Genomic DNA, 24929 nt, shown 5'->3' on the forward strand with positions numbered 1-24929 from the left:
TGCCGTATGCACAAGTTTCTCAAAGCTGAGGGAGTGAACATTATTGAGGTTGTAGGGGTTAATTAGACCATCTGATAGCCACTTCGACTGAGCCAGCTGGCTCCAGAGCCAAATACTATCCCAACATGCACTGTGATGTGTTTGGTGTTTTGCGCAATGTAATCTAATTAATGAGCCACGTGTATTTTGTTTGTGTTTGATTTAGAGGCTTGATACATGTAACAAAATAAATCCATCCCAAGTAAAACATTTCACTGTAACTGAGATTTATATATTGTAAAATGACAGGGGGAATTTGTTAATTTGAATTTCATGCAAATTTTATTATTTAAATGTGGAACATGAATTGCATCATTCAAATCACGAGTGCGTTCCGAAGTTGGTAAGGGCCCAAAATCTGTACATGTTAGAGATGCACTCCAGGAATTTAAACGCAACAAATTTGTAACATATTGTATGAATTGGACTCGTAACATATACGAATAAAAACTAGAAATAATCTTTGTAATTTTTGCAGGATGTAACATAGCATACGAAATTGATGACGTAGTACACAATTTTAATGACGTAGTACATAAAACGTGGGGACCGCTTTTGGCTCGAACTCTACTTTCAAAACGACAAATGTGGAGTTTTGTATCGGGGCAATGATAATGTTGAGTTTTGTCATGATAAAAATAAATGGCTATTTTGTTAAGTGAGGCTTATTGGATCTAATAGAAGTTTCATAATGCTTAAGTTGTTACGAGTGTACTGATATAAGTGTGATGTACGTGACGTCCCGGCAACTCTGAGAAAAAACACTATCGTAGTTGGTCCTGTTGAAATTCGAGATGGTCTATGCAAATTCATGAGGCTAGCATAGAATACAGGGAGTTGACATCAACACCTCTCATCGAATATTCAAAAAAATATACCAATAATACTCTGTGGTCAACGAATCCCATTGTTAGGGTGGAGACACAAGCATCTCGTCATTGGGCGCATTCCTTTGCCCAGGCGTTGCGGACACATGCCAGATCTTGCAACATCTGGATTAGGGTTGAATATTTTCCCGGTATTTTACAAATGTTCCATCCTGAAAAGAAATCGCCTTTCTCAGGGGTAACCTTGTATTTCCCTCCAAAACTGGAAGTGTCATTCACAAGCATATTAAGCATATAAATAGGCCTTTGTCTGGATTTGATTAGAGCTTTAAATGAAGATTCAAACCTGATGCTACCGGAGCCTGATGAGCCATACATTAAATACATTTATGAGCCCTACATTAAAGACATTTTATGAGCACAAGCCCAAAAAAGCCCAAATGATTGTATCGTTATCCAATACATGTGCATTCGGAAAGTATTCAGACAACTTCCCTTTTTCCAAATTTTGTTAGGTTACAGCCTTATTCTGAAATGGATTAAATAAAAACAAATGTATCATCAATCTACACACAATACCCCATAATGACAAAGCAAAAACATTTTTGTAGAAATGTGTGCAAATCTATTCAAAATAAAAACTGAAATTCCAGATTTACATAAGTATTCAGACCCTTTGATATGAGACTCAAAATTGAGCTCGGGTGCATCCTGTTTCCATTGAACATCCTTGAGATGTTTCTACAACTTGATTGGAGTCCACCTGTGGTAAATTCAATTGATTGGACATGATTTGGAAAGGCACCTGCCTATATAAGGTCCCACAGTTGACAGTGCATGTCAGAGCAAAAACCAAGCCATGAGGTAAAAGGAATTGTCCGTAGAGCTCCGAGACAGGATTGTGTCGAGGCACGATCTGGGAAAGGATACCAAAAAATGTCTGCAGCATTGAAGGTCCCCAAGAACACAGTGGCCTCCATCATTCTTAAAGGAAGACATTTGGAACCACCAAGACTCTTCCTAGAGCTGGCCGTCCAGGCAAACTGAGCAATCAGGGGAGAAGGGCTTTGGTCAGGGAGGTAACCAAGAACCCGATGGTCACTCTGACAGAGCTCCAGAGTTCCTCTGTGGAGATGGGAGAACCTTCCAGAAGGACAACCATCTCTGCAGCACTCCACCAATCAGGCCTTTATGGTAGAGTGGCCAGAAGTAAGCCACTCCTCAGTAAAAGGCACATGACAGCTCGCTAGGAGTTTCCCAGAAGGCACCTAAAGGACTCTCAGAACATGTGAAACAAGATTCTCTGGTCTGATGAAACCAAGATTGAACTCTTTGGCCTGATAGCCAAGTGTCACACTCATCACCTGGCCATACCATCCCTATGGTGAAGTATGGTGGTGGCAGGATCATGCTGTGGGGATATTTTTCAGCGACAGGAACTGGAAGACTAGTCAGGATTGAGGGAAAGATGAGCGGAGCAAAGTACAGAGATCCTTGATGAAAGCCTACTCCAGAGCGCTTAGGTACCTCAGACTGGTGTGCAGGTTAATCTTCCAACAGGACAACGACCCTAAGCACACAGCCAAGACAATGCAGGAGTGGTTTCGGGACAAGTCTCTGAATATCCTTGAGTGGCCCAGCCAGAGCCCGGACTTGAACCCGAACTAACATCTCTGTTAAGGGGTCTGAATACTTTCCGAATGCACCGGATATATCTGATATATATGTATACATATATATAGTACCAGTTTGGACACACCCACTCATTCCAGGGTTTTTCTTTATTTTTACTATTTTCTACATTTTAGAATAATAGTGAAGACATCAAAACTATGAAATAACACAAATGGAATCATGTAGTAACCAACAAAGTGTTAAACAAATCAAAATGTATTTTATATTGGAGATTTTTCAAAGTAGCCACCCTTTGCCTTGATGACAGCTTTGCACACTCTTGGCATTCTCTCAACCAGCTTCACCTGGAATGCTTTCCCAACAGTTTTGAAGGAGTTCCCACATCTGCTGAGCACTTTTTGGCTGCTTTTCCTTCACTCTGCGGTCAAACTCATCCCAAACCATCTCACCTGGGTTGAGGTCAGGGGATAGTGGAGGCCAGGTCATCTGATGCAGCATTCCATCACTCTTCTTCTTGGTCAAATAGCCCTTACACAGCCTGGAGGTGTGTTGGGTCATTGTCTTGTTGAAAAACAAATGAGCACAAACCAGATGGGATGGCGTATCGCTGCAGAATGCTGTAGTAGCCATGCTGGTTAAGTGTGCCTTGAATTCTAAATAAATCACAGACAGTGTCACCAGAAAAGCACCATCACACCTCCTCCTCCATGCTTCACGGTGAGAACCACACATGCGGAGATCGTCCGTTTACCTACTCTGCTTCTCACAAAGACACGGCCGTTGGAACCAAAAATCTAAGATTTGGACTCATCAGACCAAAGGACAGATTTCCACCAGTCTAATGTCCATTGCTCGTGTGTCTTGGCCCATGCCAGTCTCTTCTTCTTATTGGTGTCCTTTAGTAGTGGGTTTCTTTGCAGCAATTCGACCATGAAGGCCTGATTCACGCAGTCTCCTCTGAACAGTTGATGTTGAGATGTGTCTGCTACTTGAACTCTGTGAAGCATTTATTTGGGCTGCAATTTCTGAGGCAGTTAAGCCAAATGAACTTATCCTCCTGAAATATTCTGGATTTACTGACCTTCATGTCGTAAAGTAATGATGGACTGTTGTTTCTCTTTGCATTTTTGAGCTGTTCTTGCCAGAATATGGACTTGGTATTTTACCAAATAGGGCTATATTCTGTATACCACCCCTACCTTGTCACAACACAACTGATTGACTAAAACACATTAAGAAAGAAAGAAATTCCACGAATGAACGTTCAACAAGGTACACCTGTTAATGGAAGCTGGTTGAGAGAATGCCAAGAGTGTGCAAAGCTGTCATCAAGGCAAAGGGTGGCTACTTTGAAGAATCTCAAATATAAAATATATTTTGACTTGTATAACACTTTTTTGGTTACTACATGATTCCATGTGTGTTATTTCATAGTTTTGATGTCTTCACTAATATTCTACATGTAGAATGTAGAAAATAGTAAAAAATATAGAAAAACCCTTGAGTGAGTAGGTGTGTCCAAACTTTTGACTGGTACTGTGTGTGTGTGTGTGTGTGTGTATATATATTTATTGTATTTTATATATATTTTATTGTATATATAATATATAATATATTATAATATATATATATATATATAATATATATATATATATATATAATATATTATATTTATATATATTATATTAATATATTGAACAGGATTGTCTATTACTGATGGATAGAGAAATGCTGCAAGAGTGCTCGCACGTGCACTACTTTAAAGCAACGATATTCAAGTGATAGGCTGTTTAAAAAAAAAAATATCTTTAAAATGTAACAAATAATGTGACCCCCAAAAGCCAGATGGAGATGTGTAAATTAGAGGCGCATTCGGTCCCTATATTACTATAGCATAGGCTATGCTGCAGAAAATGTAGGCCCACCTGTCACAAGAAAAAAAGTTACCATGATGAGAAGATAGGTCGACATGCATTGTCAACTGCGGTCCATACTGAGATGGACTGTCTGTCCCCACCCTGAGCATTGATGATTGATCATGCAGAGAGAAAGCCTTACAGAATCCAGATTGAGACATTGCATATAATTGGGTAACAGTTTCATTTCACGTCATGCTGTTCATATAAATCATTTATTATAATTTACCGGTTTCTCTAAGTGATTTATCCTGGGAAATGGGAGTGGTTTGGGCGGTAATTCTTGGTAAATCTCCGTAACCGGTTTCTCGCCTTTCAACCCTAGTCTGGATAGGTATTTTTAAGTATCAGCTAACCACATCATATGTTATAGCAATCTGGTGCCCAACGGTACAGTCGAATGACGTGGCATGCAACCATTGGTTGATGCATGCAATGTCTGAGCAGAGGAACGCAACCTTTATATGCAGTATCTCTGGTAGGGCCGAGGGGCTTGTTTGGGATTCACCGCGATAGTTTCCACTTAGAGGGGTTGAGGCTTCGTTAGTCTCGTTAGTCTATTTTCTAACATGTCTCCACTCAGGATTTAACCGAGCATCTGACACAATTTCGCAAGATTTTAGTTCTGGGTTTCGGAGATTTACCTTTGTTCTTACGATCTCACTCAAATGAAATGTTTTTCTATATGAAACCAAGGTTTGTTAGTTTGTCAATGTTTATTTTGGGGAATGCAGTGTATTTCAAGAGGGAACGAACCCCTGTAATGACAGATAGTGTAAAGAGTTGATTAATTGACCTGGTCATGTACAGTAAATGACTTGAGTGTGTGTGTGTCACCTTTTGTATGTCAGGTACAGTGATAATTGGAACGACGTGCGGTGAGCCCTGCAGTGACGACGCCCTCTCAGATGTGGTGAGGTTTAGTCATCTACTCCCTGGCTTTTTGTCTCTTTACATCTATATGTTTACATGTCTATCTCTCTGTGTCTTTATCTATCAATCTGTTTGACTGAAAATCTTTTGTAAGTCTGACAAGGGTCGTTCCACCAATTAGGTGCCTTTTTAACCCTTTACACTCGTGGGAATTGGCATATATGGATAGGGCTCAATTGAAATGTTTCTTACAGAAGAAATATGCTAATAATATGCATAAGCATGGTAGCAATTGAAAGGGAACCGTTTTAGACCAAAGTTGAGGACACAACATTTCACCTGGGACACAAAACTGAATACAAACATTACACTGTTGATTTAATGTGCATTTTACATTTACTGTACTTTTCACCGCTTTAGCTAATAAGAAAATCTGAAAATGCACTGGATACATTCAGTAGCATGATCAGAATATTCCTGGAAAATGTGGGGTAGGTGCGACATAAGACCAAAAAAGGTACAAGGGTTTGAGTGAGAGGACTAACTGGTGTCTCCAAGTGGTCACACACACCTCTCCAAAGTGTGCACAGTTCCTAAATAATTTCAATGCACTTTTATGACTTAAAGAAGTCTTCAACTATAAGGTGCTTTTGAGCTCTTCTAGCTGTGTTGTCGAGGAACTAGAGGAAGCACACTTGTAGTTGTTTTGTTTGGAACACAACCCTGCATCCCCGCCATCACACAATTACTGTTACCACACAATTACCAAAAACGGCCCATTATAAATCGCAATCTGGGTCAGGTAGGCATAATTTGCTAGCTTTTTCTATTGCCTACATTATAAAATAGGATCATATGGGGCAATTTAAAAAACTGATTGTTATTTTTGTGTGGTTAGAAAGGAGTCATGAGTGTATTCAGGTTATGACACCATGTCATCTTGTAACTGTCCATGAAACAGTGATCATAAATGTTGACACTGTATATGACATGAGTTGTATGATATGGAAATGTGAAGTGCACATTTGGACTCACGGGTGTTTGGCTTGCTTGTAATGACATCAAAGGGGCGTTTATTATAATCCTCAACGTCTCATCTTTCAAAATACATAGAGTCCTCTTAATTTACAGCAGTTCCCTGACTCGGACTACAAAAAATTTGCAAAAGTTGACCAATTAGGCGGCGGGATTGGGGCAACATCTTGTTCAGAATGGCTGTCAGTCAAAACCCAAGAATGCTGTGAATGAAGTGTAGAGCCTGAGCTCTGACGTCATGTATAGCATGTTACTGTACAGCCACTGCGTTCCAATTTAGGAGCTTACCAGTGCCCAAATCTTCCATTTTCAACCTGTACCTGTAAAGGGCTACGTAGTGGAATTTTATTATACCAAGTTTTTTACTTTCTGTCATAAAAAGCACATGTTCAACTTCTTGAAAAACAAATTTTTCCATCACAAGTGGTTAAATAAAAAAATAACTATAGTAAGTGCCTAATAAGTATTACAGGGTTGACCATAACAGGGTTGACAACTTTATCTTAAATCAGCCATAAATCCCCTTGTAACATGGTGAATGGAAGCTTGTTGTGTGCAACTGGCAGGAACAATTGAATCCAAGTTTCACAAAAAAGTTGTTGAAACATTTTTATCCCATCTAAATAACTTTAGAATAATGGTGAAAACTTGGAGAAGTGTTTGGGTTAATTGGGTTAAAATCTTCCTAGAAGTCACAGAGATGTCAAAATGCAGAATTTGGGCTCTTTAGTAAGTGTAATTATATAAAAAATCTGATTTATTGAATATTCAATGTGGTCTATATTAAAGGGCATTTCATTTTATATGACAGGATTTTTAAATTAAATATTTGCACACAATTTCTTCTTAAAATATCCAAGGGACGCAAAATGCACTCATTTTGTGGAACGACCCACAATCAATTGCAGTAACTCAGGAATTATGTATGTATTCTGTTCTGCACGAGTTTGACAATACAAGTGTGTGTATTTACAAGGCCAAATAACCTCTGTTGAAGAGATATCATAAACCGTTTGCCTGTCATTGTGTACTCACACTACAACAAAGCTAACTGATGGCGTCTTGTCCTTCCCTTGCTGATGAGCAGTTGCATGTTGGCGCTCTATGCCTGTAAACTGTTGTCATTGTGCGTTTCGCTCTCTCCCTCAGGTCGTAGGCCTGGGAGTTGCGTATGTCAAACTGGGAGGTCTGAGTCGTGGAGAGCGGCTGACTAAATACAACCGTCTGATTTCTATAGAGGAAGAATTGGCCCAGCAGGGAATACTGGGTATGGCTTTTTCTTCTCTTGTCTTTTCAGCCGGTAGAAAGAGGAGGCTAGACAAAGCTATGGGGAGGAGAGGCAGTAATGGGTTGGTTGGTGAGAACACATCTCTCCCTGCCCGTGAAAGGAAACTGTGTGTCAGGAATCATGAAGGGGGGGAAAAGGAGCTGGCAAAAAAAATCTACCTTGGTTCTGTTAATTGGCCACATAATTACGCCCCCCCCCCCATAAAAAAGGGACAGGGACATTGGACAATTGCTGAAAAGCAAGTTCATCTTTGTATAAAATAAAGAATTAACTTGTGCACCAATTGCATATACAGGACTCTTGTATACTGTTTGGTTCTGGCTCTGTGGAATATATATTTTTAGTACTGTCAAAGCAGTAGAAAACATCACAGACCTAGAATAGAGGGGCCTGGAGCAAGGAGGGGTATGTTCAATGTACACAGACCTCTACAGAACTCGTTCAAAAGACTGTCATACAGGGGATAGTTTCTCTTTGGCCTTTTTAAAGTCTTTGTTGTCCATTCAACTTATTTCACTTTTTTTCCCTGTCTGCAGATTCAAGAAAACAACACACATCCCCTCTCTTTGTTGGAGAAACGGAGGACCATTCATCTACATAATATTCTCGGGGACAAGGATTAAACAAAAACCATAATGTTTTTATTCCAAATTACATTTTCTATTTATGTTCACATCAATATAATGTAATTACAGGACTTAAAATGAATAGCTCATACAATCTATTTAAATGATACACCATTAAATTTTTGAATGGATTTTCAGCCTTCACTTAGTGCAAATAGGTTTCACTCTAACCAAATGAAGTCTTGGTCTATTTTTGTACTGTCTTTTACTGTATTTTAGCAAGATAACTGAATTGATCAAAATTCGTTTGCATTGCAAACTCTGAAATAAACTGAAAATTATATTTTAACATATATTTTCAAATTCCAAAGAATATACATATTTTTTAAATACATCTAATTCAATGTAAGGCACTGTGCTGTGGTCACCATATAATAACCATAGTTTTTGGTGTGGTTTATTAATATTTTTCCATTATTGGTATAATACAGTGTGGACAACAGCAGGGCTTTGTATTCTGAGGTCTTCTTTCCTTCAGCAGAGAGCTGACTGCAGCATTGACAGATGCAGGTCTGTTGTATGAAGATAAATAGATAGAAAGGCACATACAAACAAAAATATAAACACAACAAGTGTTTGTCACATGTTTCATGAAATGAAATAAAAGTTCCCAGACATTTTCCATATGCACAAAACTTTTTTCTCTTAGATTTTGTGTATACATTTTTTTACATCCCTGTTAGTGAGCATTTCTCATTTGCCAAGATAATCCATCCACCTGACAGGTGTGGCATATCAAGAAGCTGACTAAACAGCATGATCATTACACAGGTGGACATTGTGGTGGGGACAATAAAAGGCCACTCTAAAATGTGCAGTTTTGTCACGTAACACTATTCCACAGATGTCTCAAGTTTTGGGGCAGAGTGCAATTGGCATGCTGACTGCAAGAATGTCCACCAGAGCTGTTGCCCAAAAAAATTATGTTAATTTCTCTACCATAAGCCATCTCCAATGTCAATTTAGAGAATTAGGCAGTATGGGGTGGGGTTATGGTATGGACAGGCATAAGCTACGGACAACGAACACAATTGCATTTTATCGATGCCAATTTGAATGCAATTTTTTAAAAAGGTTTATGTGACCAACAGATGCATATCATATATCTGTATTCCCAGTCATGTGAAATCCATAGATTAGGGCCTAATGAATTTATTTAAATTGACTGGTTTCGTCATATGAACTGTAACTCAGTAAAGTCTTTGAAATTGTTACATTTATAGTTTTTGCTCAGTATAGATGAGACACTGAGCAAGACCAAGGATTTCAACACTTTTAACGGCCCAGTGTTTTATATCATATTGTACAACAGCTGATGAAACGAATACTGTAAACGTGTGATCAGTGTTAATTCGTGATAGAAAATACAATCTCCACAGGACTTTCCAATCAGCAGGTTTGGATAGGTGGGATTTTCGGCTTTCCATAGTGACAACACCATGCGGTGAATTGGTTAATAGATCAATAAAGAGAGTTCCAAACAGCTCATTTTCAATTTCCCCCTCCCCACTCAGTCCACTCCCAGACAGTCCTAGCTAAATTCTTGCTTGAGAAATATTTTTTTTTGCTAAAAAGATACTTTTGCACATTTGAATGGAAATCTATTACAATAAGGTTACCCAATTGTTACCGAGAAATGTGTAACAGAGGGGGAAGTTGTTCCAGTGGGAAGTAGAGAGTTCAAAGCTGCTTTGTGCACCAATAGACAGGGAGAACCAGCACACAACTGTGTTGGAGCACTTATGGCCTGCATCAATGAGCCTGTCAAAGGAGTTTTCCTTCATTCATGCCTCTTTTCAACTCGAAAGATAACGTTGATTTAGCGACATGATCCATTAATTACTGTATTTCACCTATCAATTTACTTGATTTATGATTTAGGGATATTTTTTCCATAATTCAATTAATAATTTAATTTAACTTAGTTTACGTAGGCCTATCATTCTATCTGTAATAGCTGCACATGGCACAAAGCACAATTACTCCTATTATCAAGCATACCTGTGTAATTACAAGACTGGATATGACTCGGTCTCAAAGTGCTTGGCTCAGCATTGCTTCGTCTACTATGGTATGTATGTAGTAGAAATTGTTGCTAAACATTTGAGAATATTCTGTGTGTTCATACAGCCATCTACTGAACCTCCAAACAAACCAAGGAAGGAGAGAAAGAAAGAGATAGGGAGCACACGGGATATTTACAGACAACCTCTAATCAATGAGTGTGGTTAGCCAGACAAAGCAGTCCTGCACATTGGCCCTGGGCAGCCATGGTTCCCTACCAGGCAATTACTCTGTTTGGAAAATAAATGAAATGACTGACAAAATAGGCTAAATTAAGTGTTTCCTAAACACACTAAAAAGGGGATTCCTAAATGCCAATCCCACTGGGGGGAAAAACAACAAAACATTGCATTGTATTGGCTGATGGCAACAGAAATTGAGAGCGGTAAAGATGGCTCTCACCAAAATAGAAAAATGGGACACAGCATGGCTCCGGTTAATTACATGGCCCGGCCTGATCGGCAGAATATTTACTGTTTGTCAGTCAATGTCAGACTGCAGATGGCTGAAAAGGAAGCAGGGAAAGGTATTGACCAGGTCATCGACTCGGTTTCAACACTGAACTGTTGAGCTGTCCACGTGCTGAAAACAACAGCTCCAAGGAGAGCAAGTATCAGCTGGCCATAGTCGGTGATACTGTCGGTGACTTCTACAATGAACACAAATATAAAAACGCAACAATTTCAAAGATTTTACTGAGTTAAAGTTCATATAAGGAAATCAGTCAATTGAAATAAATTGATTAGGACCTAATCTATTGATTTCATGTGACTGGTGTGGCAGACCAGGGGGTTTAATCTAGATGTTTACACAGATCAGACAAGGACACAAGTGTGATACCTCAGTTTAAAGGGTGTTTATTTAAAACAATAAAGAAAAAGAAAAGAAACCTGTCTCCTCCAGGAGACCTCTTCTGGGTTAACACCTTCTGGGCTCTGGGGAATGCTGTCTCCCCTGGGGTAGAACACCTATCCCCTCGGTTCTAGCAGAGTGTGAGGACGTCTATCTGGTAGGAACTGGCGTGGCAATTTCCTGTATTACCAAATGAGGAGAGTTACAAACCACACACCAGTCAGAGTTATACTTAAATGTAATCTTTAATAATATGTGAGCTTTAACATCGCCCTTTGACTCTCAGATCAATTCAGTGTCTATAATGAATTCTGAGAGTGCCTACAAAAGAATACCAAGATCTTTTATAGCCAAGATACACCCCTCTCAACTTACATGACGAACCACAGATTTTAGAAAAACTTCACAAAGGGCCTTTTACTTGAGAAAGGAGTATCCCATAGCCAGATAGCATTAGCTATAAATTATTGTTCAGTTTGGTCTCTAAGACGAGGTTCTAATCTCGTTCCTGGTACTTCATAGTACCAAAACATTACCTCATCCAAGGCATAACTCAATTGTCAACTCTATTTTCTCCCATCTCAAGTAAACCCCCTCTTCTCCCCACTCCTGGACAAGCTCACTGAGGGGAGTGACTTGCGCACAGACATTGTGGAGCCAAGAGATAATTGGTTCCCCCTCCACGCCATCCCTTCACATGGTTTAACAGATACATTCACATATGAAGACAATGTTCCATTCTGACCTCTCCCTTTCTGATATTCTGCATATTACCAGACATGTAAAAGACAAGCCTGACCTCTCCCCTCTCTGGGCCCCAAGTGACTTTTCCCTAGCTGAGAAGGGAAAAGTGCAACTGCCAACAGTATAGTCCAAAAGGAGACATTCTAATGACAAGTATCTCACATAAGCATATTATGTAAATAAAACATCTTATTTATCTATGTTACCCAACTAATTCTGATTCATCCTCCACACAACCTCTCGCTACCTCCAACCCTCCCATATGCTGCACTCCTGGCACCTTTATGGGCCCCGTATGGCTGGTGAGCATTCAGCCCCTTGATTACTCACCAGTCTCAATCAGCCTCGGTTAGTCCTGGCCGGAGGAGCATGGTCTGTGACCAGTGTGAGTGGGTGCCCAACAGGTAATACTTGGTGCGCCCACTTCACCGCTAGACACTCTCTTGACAATCAAGTACTTCTTTGCTCAGGTATCAACTTCCGGCTTCCGTACATGATGGGGTGTTCCTCCCCATCGTGTACCTGGGACAGGATGGCCCCTAGTCCCGTGTCGCAGGCATCCGTCTGCACCAGCATCAGTACCTGGAAATTGTGTGTCACGAGAATCGGATGGGAGCACAAGGCTTCCTTCAGGCGCCTGAACACCGCTTCGGCCTCATCCGACCACTTCACTGTTCTCTCCTCTCCTGGGGCTTGACGTTCCCCCATCCAATCAAATACCCTAGGTACTCCACATCCTCGAACCCCAGCTTGCATTTCTTGGCATTCGCTGTCAACACGGCTTGCCTGAGTGCGTCCAGTTCCACCTGGACGCACTTAATTAAAAAACTAGCACCTTGTCACCCACATGGAACTCTCAGGGCTGGGTACCCCAATTGTAGACCGTGGCTTGGGTGCGCTGGGCCTTCTCCATATGTTCCCTTACTACTAGCCATATGGTTGTTATCCGCTCCCTCGTTGTCTCTGTGTTCCACCACGCTGCGTAAAGGGGGTCGGCTGGGCTTCCCACACCTCCTTGGCGAGATCCAGAAGACTGCGTAGTCTCCTCCCGTAGAGGAGTTTAAAAGGGGAAAAACCGTGGAGTCCTGTGCACTTCTCGGATCGAGAACATTAGGTGGGGTAGTAGCCGGTCCCAGTTCTTCCCGTCCCGCACGATGACCTTCCTGTGGGTCCAACAGGAGGTCATATAGTTTACTGCGTGGCCCAGCTCATCTCCGGGGCCCGCTGATGGCTTTGACTCCTCTCGACCCGGACAATGCCATGCAATGTGTCCCCAGGCACCACACTCAAAACACCTCCTTTGGTCTCCATTTACCTGGGGTCGTCGGCGGCGGGTCAACTCTCCCCAGGCTGTCTCTCCGCGGGTCTGCAGTCCTTTAGCCTGGCTGACTGTCGGATTGGGGAGTACGTGGTGGGGTCGTCCTTCCGTCCCCTCCGACGGCTTTCAGACTCTGCCTGTGTCCTCTTCAGCAGGGCCTCGGTATAATGGGGCGTCTCTACGGCTCCCAAGAGGTCCTCCAAGGTCTGGGGCACGCGTAGGCTCGCCGCCCTCTTCATGTCGTGAAGAAGTGATCCATGACCACATTGTCAATATCAGAGAGGGTGGCTACGTCGGTTAGGAGCCATGCTCTGGTGATGCGCAGTAGGTCACTCATCTGGGCTCGGGGGGAAGCATCGGCCATAAACCTCCAGTCGTGGACCAGTTGGGCATGAAGAGCCAGGCTGTAACCTTAGCGGCTGAGTACCTCCCTCTTGAGACAGTCGTAGTTAGCTGCCTGTTCGGTGTTGAGGTCATAATGCACCTTTTGGGCGTCTCCGGACAGGAACGCAGCCAGCAGACTCACCCACTTCGCCTTGGGCCATCCTTCCCAGAGTGCTATCTGTTCGAACGTGCAGAGGTAGGTCTCGATGTCGTCATCCTCCGTTAGCTTGATTAAAAACTGAATGTGATGCAATTCGGTCTGTGTTTCTTCTCGCAGCTTTCTGACTTCCTCAAGCAGGCAGACATTCTGCAGACGCTGTTCTTCCAGCGTTCATTCCTGAATGTCTGTTGTGCTTGTTGGGCCCGAACAAACTGAGCTATCAACTCGTCCATGATGATACTGCATAAACGTCAACCCTGGTCTGACCACGTTGTCAGATTTCCTGCATTCTCCATTACTTGTGGCAGACCAGGGGGTTTGATCTAGACGTTTACACAGATCACACACGCAAGTGATTACCTCATGAAACTGGTTGAGAGAATGCCAAGAGTGTGCAAAGCTGTCATCAAGGCAAAGGGTGGCTACTTTGGAGAATCTCCAAAATAAAATATATTTTATTATGTTTAACACTTTTTTGTTACTATATGATTCCATATGTGTTATTTCATAGTGTTGATGTCTTCACTATTATTCTACAATGTAGAAAATTGTACAAATAAAGAAAAACCCTTGAATGAGTAGTTGTCTCAACTTTTGACGGGTACTGTATATATATATATATATATATATATATATATATATATATATATATATAAATTAATCAAGTGGTTGTACACATATTCTATAGGCATTTTGACAGTTAACACACTTGGAAACAAGGAAATATTTTACACTTTTGATTCAGGATCACAGTGCAAAGATTGTTTGAATCTCAGCCTGTGGCACCATTCTCTGCTATAATATCTATTATTACTAAAGAATTCTCTTTTTCTCTCTCTCTTTCCATCCCTCTACTCTCTCTTTGTCTCGCTTTCTGCCTGTCCAGCACGTAGAGCGGCTTACTCAAGCAAGGTCTGCTGCTCAATGACACTCATCTCATTGGGCGTTATCTGAGTTAAGTCTTAGTTAATCTCATCTTCCTTCAACATGACAAAAAATGGAGGGCCATAAGAAAACATGTCAGTTTGCACAATTCCGAGTCCTTGGTCCATGCAAAGTCCCCTTTTCCACGGCTCCCTCTGTCTGCAAGGCCATTGTTGAGGGGAAGTCTGCAGTTAAATAAAATTACAAAGTGACTTCCTCTTCCAACAATGTTGTAGCGTCGTCTGTATTTAGGGGCAGTCAGCAGAGGAATGAATTTGCAGAGCCAATCGGTCTTAAGATGAAGTCTGAGCCCCTTGAGGCCTCTGCAAGATAAATCTAACACAGGACACTTTATCCTCATATAGACTTTTGGGGGTAAGTTGCATGCATGTAAACAATATGGCAGAAAGAAAAGTCACTTACATTGAATTTCCTACACAATCCTGGGAGATTTCACCTTTCTCTCAGCTGTGCTCCAAGTGGAAATTGTGCCTTAGCGGCAAATGAGGCCCAAATCCTCAATTACTGCCCCACACAATGGTTACGGGACGTCACACTAGCTCTCAAATTTCCCCCTCACTTCAAAAATAGTCCAACAAATCTGTGCAGGTGAGGGAAAACAAAAAAGCCCATTCTCATGGTCAACTAAGCATGATGGTCATTGTGGCGTTCTGAGGGCAGGTTGATCCCAATCCAATTGGTCGTTAAGAAACACCTAGCATAACAGCTTAACCTCTAGCTGATGTGCCAAACATCAAATCAAATCACATTTTAATGGTCACATACACATGGTTAGCAGATGTTATTGTGAGTGTAGCGAAATGCTTATGCATCTAGATCCGACAGTGCAGCAGTATCTAACAGGTAATATCTAACAATTCCACAACAAACCTAATACACACAATCTAGTAAAGGAATGGGATGAGAATATATAAGTATAAAATATATGGATGAGCAGTGACAGAGCGGCTAAGATGCAATAGATAGTAAAGAATAGATAGTGAAGGATACAGTATACAGTATATACATATGAGATAAGTAATGCAAGATATGTAAACATTATTAAATTGGAATTATTAAAGTGACTAGAGTTCCATTTATTAGCCTTAAAATAGAAGCTGTTTTTCAATCTCTCATCCCAGCTCTGATGCACCTGTACTGACCTCGCCTTCTGGATGGAAGCAGGGTGAATAGGTAGTGACTCGAGTTGTTATTGTCCTTGGTTATCTTTTTTGCCTTCCTGTGATAACGGGTGTTGTAGGTGTCCTGGAGGGCAGGTAGTTTGCCCCCGATGATGCATTGTGCAAACCTCACCACCCTCTGGAGAGCCCTGCGGTTGTGGGCGGTGCAATTGCCATAGCACGCGGTGATACAGCATGACAGGATGCTCTCGATTGTGCACCTGTAAAAGTTAGAGAGGGATTTCGTGACAAGCCACATTTTATTCAGCCTCCTGAGGTTGAAGAGGCACTGTTGCGCCTTCTTCACCACACTGTCTGTGTGCGTGGACCATTTCAGTTTGTCGGTGATATATACACCAAGGAACTTTCCACCTTCTCCACTGCTGTCCCGTCGATGTGGATAGTTGTGTGCTACCTTTGCTGTTTCCTGAAGTCCACGATCATCTCTTTTGTTTTGCTGACATTGAGTGAGAGGTTGTTTTCCGGACACCCCACTCCAAGAGCCCTCACCTCCTCCCTGTAGGCTGTCTCGTCGTTGTTGATAATCAAGCCTACCATTGTAGTGTAATCTGCAAACTTAATGATTGAGTTGGAGGCGTGCATGGCCACGCAGTCGTGGGTGAACAGGGAGTACAGGAGGGGGAGGAGAATGCACCCTTGTGGAGCCCCAGTGTTGTTGATCAGCGGAGTGGAGATGTTATTTCCTACCTTCACCACCTGGTGGCGGCCCGTCAGGAAGTCCAGGACCCAGTTGCACAGGGTGGGGTCGAGACCCAGGGTTTCAAGCTTAATGATGAGTTTGGAGGGTACTATGGTGTTGAATGCTGAGCTGTAGTCAATGAACAGCATTCTTACATAGGTATTCCTCTTGTTCAGATGGGATAGGGCAGTGTGCAGTGTGATGGCGATTGCATCGTCTGTGGACTGATTGGTGCGGTAAGCAAATTGGAGTGGGTCTAGGGTAACAGGTAGGGTGGAGGTGATATGATCCTTGACTAGTCTCTCAATGCACTTCATGATGAGAGATGTGAGTGCTACGGGGCGATAGTCATTTAGTTCAGTTACCTTTGCTTTCCTGGAAACAGGAACAATGGCGGCCATCTTGAAGCATGTGGGGACAGCAGACTGGGATAGGGATTGATTGAATATGTCCGTAAACACACCAGCCAGCTGGTCTTTGCATGCTCTGAGGACACGGCTAGGGATGCCATCTGGGCCGGCAGCCTTGCGAGGGTTAATAGGTTTAAATGTTTTATTAATGTTGGCCACGAAGATGGAGAGCCCACAGTCTTTGGTAGCGGGCCGTGTCGGTGGCTCTGTATTGTCCTCAAAGCGGGCAAAGCAGTTATTTAATTTGTCTGGGAGCAAGACATCGTTGTTCGCAACGGGGCTGGTTTTCTTTTTGTAATCCGTAATTGACTGTAGACCCTGCCACATCCGCCCTTCTTCTTACCAGAGAGATGTTTGTTCACGTGAAAATCCCGCTGAACGGACTCAGACAGCATGTCCCCAGCTAGCCATGTCTCAGTGAAACAGAGTATGTTACAATCCTGGATATCTCTTTGGAAAGCAACTCTTCCCCTAATTTCATCGATTTTGTTAACTAGGGACTGGACATTAGCGAGTAATATACTCTGAAGCGGTGGGTGGTGTGCGCGCAGCCGAAGCCTCACTAGAGGACCGCTTCGGCACCGTCTCCTCCGATGGCGTTGCTTTGGGTCAGCCTCTGGAATTAGTTAAAATGCCCTGGGAGGTGCAGACAAAGGATCCGCTTTGAGAAAGTCGTATTCCTGGTCGTAGTTCTGGTTGTGCTGGTAAGTTGACGTCTCTCTGATATCCAATAGTTCTTCCCAGCTGTATGTAATAACACTTAAGGTTTTCTGGGCTAACAATGTAAGAAATAATACATAAAAAAACAAAATACTCCACAGTTTCCTAAGGACTTGAAGCGAAGCTGCCATCTCTATCGGTGCCATCTTGAGTTCTCACATTTGACTCAATTCTAAAGCTCCAGCACTGCCAGCTGCGACGCTGAATTACATGCTTGACATTCTTTAGTTTGAAATGGCCAATAGTGGCCAATTGATTCTGCATAAAAAATATTTACAATAACACCTTCATATAACACCTGCACAGCCTGATACAAGAGGTCCCATTGGCCAAAAAAATCCTGGTCCATGAAGGTCTGGGGAAGCAACGAGCGAGGGGAGTAGTGGAAACAAAATCTGCCACAGTGCCCTGTAATTGCTCACTGGGAGGCTACAAGGTTAATACTGGTCTAGACAGACCAATTTAAAAGACATACTTACTCTGGCAAATGCTCAAGGCTACAAAAGCTGGCTGGCGGATCCTCTCAGTGCAAACAAAGACTGTCAATAATTTGGGCTTCACCTTCACCATTAAGGAAATTTGAACAAAGTCTCAGGTTGTGGGAACAAAGTATTTCATTTCACTTAAATCAATTGCACCATGGTAATCCTTCATACTGTAGGGCACTCCCTCCCCAAAACAAAACAAGCAGCAGTATCAGGACATCACAGCTTAATACAATATGAAGCCACTGGGCCTCAGAGCTGCTGTAATAATTCATGTGATCATCAGAAACAACTACAGCAAGACTGGTTCTTACACTATATGAGCTTTTTCCTACAGAAAGAAGTAGGTTTCAAATTTTCAACCAGTTGGGTCTTGTGACTTGAACTTCAGTGTAAGTCATGCAGTGATGGTATATTTGAGGTGTTGAGAAATGCTGTGAGGCATACTTACCCAGGGCCCTGGGGTGCTAGTGAACAGGACTCAGGCCAGCTGAGTGGGCCTAGAACTGTACAGAGTCCTGGGAGTTCTGCTTGGTCTGGGGCTGTTCCCCTCTCACCCTGGTGACATCCAGCACACTGTTGGGGAAGGGATATGGGGAGGACGGTGAACCTTCACACAGATAGTTATAAATATTTGATGAGCTGCAGCAGTCCTACTTTGCGGACTATGCTATTTGTCTGATGAAAAGATTTGCAGTGACAGAGAACTGAAACTATTTGTAGGTATGTTTGCAACAGGGCACAACTTAGCTTCTTATATGTTACATTTATTGCAGAGGAGCATAAAATAATCACACATAAAAAAGGTTTTGAACATTTAACAAAATCAACAACCAGCAGACAGGAACCACCTCCTCAATAGCGGTGCCCATACTACAAAACTTGGGTGGGCTGTGTGGAAGATGGGATGTCATAATGTATTTTTTTGTTACAATATTTTGTTTCACAAAATTATTATTCTATAATTAGAATGTGTCTGGAAATCATTAATATTTATATGAATTTCACAACAGGTGAAGGGAGTAAGGCCATTATTCTTGCGTGAATTACTAGAAATACATTTGAAAATCTAAATGCCTCATACAGTTTCCTAAAATGTAATGTCATGTCACTTGTTTAATTTAACATTCACAATAAAATAAGCTATTCTTATTGAAACTATTAGCGGTCTGTCTAAATTGACAAAAAGTTATAAAATATTGTTCGTCATGTTTACCATTACTGAAACGTCCTCCAGAGTCCACCCTCAGAGTAAGTACGGGCTCGTCATTCTTTAATTTTATTTAGTTTAAAGGATACAAAACTCACAACTTTCATGTGAGGTCTCGAATGAGGTCTCGAAAGCTCAGACTCAGTGTCTTTAGAACTCTCTCCAGCACAGACTCAGGGTTTGTTAACGGAGATCCAACTTTAATGTGGGGGGAGGGCCTTTGAAAGTGTCCTGTACAGTTGGAACAAAAAGTTCCAAAAACTCCAAAAATCTGATTCTGGTATGGTCTTGAGAATAACTTCTAATCAGGGTTTGGAACCAAAATTATTTCCCCAATCATGCCATTCCAAACAGAACCCCTACGTCTGAACCGGTTTGAACCCAAAAAAAGTAACGGTCCATAGTTCATTTTCGTTCTTTTTTGAACTTTTGAAATCAAAATAGTTTTTAATTAGCACAGATAGAGAAGATAAGTGCAAGTGTGAGATGCGACTGAAATTTCCCCTGGGGGACATGGAAGGGGCTTTGTTTGAAGCGCTGAACATCATGACATGACGTGAACTGGAAAGTGTTTAGGCTATTGCTAGCATTATAACTTCACCGCATTACAGAATTATATACTAGACATTAGGAATATTTTTGGAACAAAAAATAACACTATGAACCGGTTCTCTAGATTTTAAAATAACAGTTCTGTTCCAGAACACTAGAGATCATTTTCGTTAGTTATTTTTTGATTTTCGGTTCTGTTCCCTGTAATTGTTCCAAACCCTGCCTCTTTTTATTTATTTTTCATTTGACTAGGCAAGAAGCCTGTGTGTCTATGTACTCTCATGACTCAACATTATACACAGTGCCCCCGCTATCACGTTTCAGGACAACGTCGAAGTAACAACAGTTTATTAATCGAACAGGGGCAGGCAAAAGGCAGGTCAAGTGCAGGCAGAGGTCAGTAATCCAGATAGGTGGGGCAAATATACAGGACGGCAGGCAGGCTCAGGGTCAGGGCAGGCAAAGGTCAGTAATCCAGAAAGGTAGGGCAAAGGTACAGGACAGCAGGCAGGGTCAGGGCAGGCAAAGGTCCGTAATCCAGAAAGGTGGGGCAAAGGTACAGGACGACAGGCAGGCTCAGGATCAGGGCAGGCAGAATGGTCAACGCCGGGAAAACTTGGAAACATGAACAATTGAGAGACAGGAGCAGAGGAAAAAATGCTGGTAGGCTTGACAAAACAAAACGAACTGGCAACAGACAACACAGGTATAAATACACAGGGGTAATGGGGAAGATGGGCAACACCTGGAGGGGTGTGACAGTACCCCCCCCCCTCCTCCTCCCTAGAAGCGCCACCTGGCGTCCTACCTGGGCGCATACCTGGTTGACTAGGGTGCCGGCATTGGAAATCCACGATGAGGCCTGGGTCCAGAATTCCCTGGCGGGGACCCACCAACCCTCCCAGTCAACCAGGTACTGGAACCCCCTGCCCCGAGGTTGAACCCTCAGGAGACGCCTCACAGTGTATGCCGGTTGCCCGTCGTTGAGACGGGGGACAGGTGTGGGCCTGGAAACAGGAGACAAAGGCTGTGAGACATGGGTTTAACTCTGGACACATGAAAGGTAGGATGTATACGAAAGGTATGGGGCAACAGAAGATGAACAGCAGAGGGGTTAATGGCTTTTGAGATAGGAAACGGGCTGATAAACCGGTGGAAGAGTTTGTGTGATTAAACCTGGAGAAGCAGATCCCGAGTGGACAGCCATACCTTCTGCCCTAGCCGATACCGGGGAGCCGGGTTCCTGTGGCAATCTGTTTGTCGTCGATACCTGGAGGTGGTCTTGAGGAGGGCCCGACTGGGCTCTCCTCCAGGTACGACGACAGCGGTGGACAAACATCTGGGCTGAAGGTATGCCAACCTCTTCTTCCTACTTAGGGAAGAGCGGGGGCTGATACCTCAAGAAACACTCAAAAGGGGATAGGCCCATGGCAGAGCAGGGAAGGGTGTTGCATGCATATTCAACCCACACAAGCTGCTGGCTCCAGGTGGTGGGGTTTATCAGAGACCAGGCAGCGCAGAGTAGTCTCTAGGTCCTGGTTGGCTCGCTTTGACTGGCCATTGGACTGGGGGTGGAACCATTAGGACAGGCTGGTCGATGACCCAATGAGGGTGCAGGACGCCTTCCAGAACTGGGACAAGAACTGAGGACCCTGGTCAGAGACCATGTCTACTTTTAGACCATGGATCCAGAAGACGTGCTGCACCATGAGCTAGGCTGTCTTTTTGGCAGAGTGTAGTTTGGGGAGAGGAATGTGGTGCGGCTTTGGAAAACCGATCCACCATGGTCAGGATGGTGTTGCCATCAAACGGGAGAAGACCCGTGACGAAGTCCAGGGAGATGTGAGACCAGGGATGGTGAGGGACAGGCAGAGGTTGGAGGAGACCAGCCGGAGCTTGCCAAGGACTCTTGTTCTGTGCACAAACCGTGCAAGCAGCGACGAATCTGGACATGTCAGGGACCATGGTAGGCCACCAAAAGCATTGTGCACAAAGCCAGGGTCCGACGGTGGCAGGCAAGCCTGAAGGAGTGGGCCCACTCCAGGACCGCGGAGTGGACGGCGTCAGGAACGAACATGTTATATCTGCTCCTGCCACGCCATCTACTGCTCATCCTGTGTCTCCTTGACCTGCCGCCACTCCCCCAGTGCTCTCTCCCTCTCCCTCTCCCTCTCCCTCTCCCTCTCCCTCTCTCTGTGTGTGTCTGTGTGATTGTGTGGGCGGAGACAGGTGTGCTGGAGTCAGAGCAGATCCCCACCAGCTGCAACCTGTTCCATAATCAATACCTCTACAAATATTCAGTCCTGCCACTTCCACACTGCCAGATCGTAATCTCTGCTCAGTCAGTCTACATTTCTAGCCATTTGTTACTATTTAGCTCCTGTTATCCTGTTGTGCCTGTTTTCCTTGCCTGACACGGTTTTCCTTTCCGCTACAGTTCTGCCATTTCTGACTCTTGTTCCTGTCTCCAGTCCAACGTCTCCTCATCCTGCTACTCTGCCCTGGATTCCCCACTCTACTGCTCCCTTGGATTCCCCTCCAGACCTGCTTACCCTGTCCCAACCCCTCTAGCTCCAGCCTCAGCCTCCGCACCTGGTTTCCTACAACACGCCCGAGCTTCCCCTGGCCTGCACTCCATCTTCCCCCTGTGTTTCAATAAATACCTTGGTTACTTCATCCCAGTCTCCTCGTCTGAGTCTGCTCTTGGGTTTCCCTGTTCCACTCCACGTAACAGTACGATCTGGCCAACGTGATGAACCCAGCGGATTTAGATCCTCTCCACCAAACCCACGCTGGCAAAGGCGCCCTGCTCGAGCAACATGACCAAGCCCTGAAAGCCCTTCTGGAGCACACCAAGGAGTTTTCACAGAATCTGTCTGACCTACAGGACCGAACCTTCGCCCAGAGCTTACAACCAGTCCCAAGTACTTATTTTCTGCCCTGGGAGCCGTTTGTTCCAACTCCTGAGCACTAGGATGGCAACCTCGGAGATTGCAGAGCCTTTTTAGTACATAGTTCACTAGTATTTGAGCAACAGCCCTGCTCTTATGCTAGCGAACGGGTCAAGATTTCCTTCCTGATTGGCTGCCTCCATGGAGCAGCGCTTTCCTGGGCCACGGCGGTGTGGGAGAGACAGTCCCCCATCTGCTTCTCCTACTCCAGATTCACGGAGGAGATGAAGAAAGTCTTCGACCACCCGGTCTGCGGAAAGGATGCTTCTAAGCGACTCCTGTCCCTCCGTCAAGGCCCCCATAGTGTTGCTGAGATGGCATGTGAGTTTCGCACCCAAGTGTACAGTCATGGCCAAAAGTTTTGAGAATGACACAAAAATAAATTTTCACAAAGTCTGCTGCCTCAGTGTCTTTAGATATTTTTGTCAGATGTTACTATGGAATACTGAAGTATAATTACAAGCATTTCATAAGTGTCAAAGGCTTTTATTGACAATTACATGAAGTTGATGCAAAGAGTCAATATTTGCAGTGTTGACCCTTCATTTTCAAGACCTCTGCAATCCGCCCTGGCATGCTGTCAATTGACTTCTGGGCCACATCCTGACTGATTGCAGCCCATTCTTGCATAATCAATGCTTGGATTTGTCAGAATTTGTGGGTTTTTGTTTTTCCACCCGCCTCTTGAGTATTGACCACAAGGTCTCAATGGGATTAAGGTCTGGGGAGTTTCCYGGCCATGGACCCAAAATATCGATGTTTTCTTCCCCGAGCCACTTAGTTATCATTTTTGCCTTATGGCAAGGTGCTCCATCATGCTGGAAAAGGCATTGTTCGTCACCAAACTGTTCCTGGATGGTTGGGAGAAGTTGCTCTCGGAGGATGTGTTGGTATCATTCTTTATTCATGGTGTGTTCTTAGGCAAAACTGTGAGTGAGCCCACTCCCTTGGCTGAGAAGCAACCCCACACATGAATGGTCTCAGGATGCTTTACTGTTGGCATGACACAGGACTGATGGTGGCGCTCACCTTGTCTTCTCCGGACAAGCCTTTTTCCGGAAGCCCCAAACAATCGGATAGGGGATTCATCAGAGAAAATGACTTTACCCCAGTCCTCAGCAGTCCAATCCCTGTACCTTTTGCAGAATAACAGTCTGTCCCTGATGTTTTTCCTGGAGAGAAGTGGCTTCTTTGCAGCCCTTCTTGACACCAGGCCATCCTCCAAAAGTCTTCGCCTCACTGTGCGTGCAGATGCACTCACACCTGCCTGCTGCCATTCCTGATGAAGCTCTGTACTGGTGGTGCCCCGATCCCGCAGCTGAATCAACTTTAGGAGACGGTCCTGGCGCTTGCTGGACTTTCTTGGGCGCCCTGAAGCCTTCTTCACAACAATTGAACCGCTTTCCTTGAAGTTCTTGATGATCCGATAAATGGTTGATTTAAGTGCAATCTTACTGGCAGCAATATCCTTGCCTGTGAAGCCCTTTTTGTGCAAAGCAATGATGACGGCACGTGTTTCCTTGCAGGTAACCATGGTTGACAGAGGAAGAACAATGATTGCAAGCACCACCCTCCTTGTGAAGCTTCCAGTCTGTTATTCGAACTCAATCAGTATGACAGAGTGATCTCCAGCCTTGACCTCGTCAACACTCACACCTGTGTTAACTTCTTACGGCTGAGATAGGCTGAGATCCCGTTAACGGGATCGACTTGACTACAGCCAGTGAAAGTGCAGGGCGCCAAATTCAAACAACAGAAATCTCATAATTAAAATTCCTCAAACATACAAGTATTTTACACCATTTTAAAGATAAACTTGTTGTTAATCCCACCACAGTGTCCGATTTCAAAAAGGCTTTACGACGAAAGCACACCATCTGATTATGTTAGGTCAGTACCTAGTCACAGAAAAACAGCCATTTTTCCAGCCAAAGAGAGGAGTCACAAAAAGCAGAAATAGAGATAAAATTAATCACTAACCTTTGATGATCGTCATCAGATGACACTCATAGGACTTCATGTTACACAATACATG

General features: G+C 43.5%; 1 protein-coding gene across 2 annotated transcripts in view; it reads left to right on the forward strand.

Moving 5' to 3' along the window:
• Positions 1-9301, forward strand: part of eno4 (enolase 4) — a 39902-nt gene extending 30601 nt beyond the window's left edge. For both annotated transcript variants that reach the window (XM_024009079.3, XM_024009080.3), the window contains 3 exons: positions 5269-5330; positions 7475-7592; positions 8150-9301. In XM_024009079.3, coding sequence (XP_023864847.1) covers positions 5269-5330; positions 7475-7592; positions 8150-8214 — 245 coding nt within the window. In that variant the 3' untranslated portion in view covers positions 8215-9301. The remainder of the gene's footprint in view (positions 1-5268; positions 5331-7474; positions 7593-8149) is intronic.
• Positions 9302-24929: the final 15628 nt, after the last annotated feature.

Source organism: Salvelinus sp. IW2-2015, linkage group LG18, assembly GCF_002910315.2.
Source record: "Salvelinus sp. IW2-2015 linkage group LG18, ASM291031v2, whole genome shotgun sequence".
In the NCBI taxonomy this organism is placed as follows: Eukaryota; Metazoa; Chordata; class Actinopteri; order Salmoniformes; family Salmonidae; genus Salvelinus; species Salvelinus sp. IW2-2015.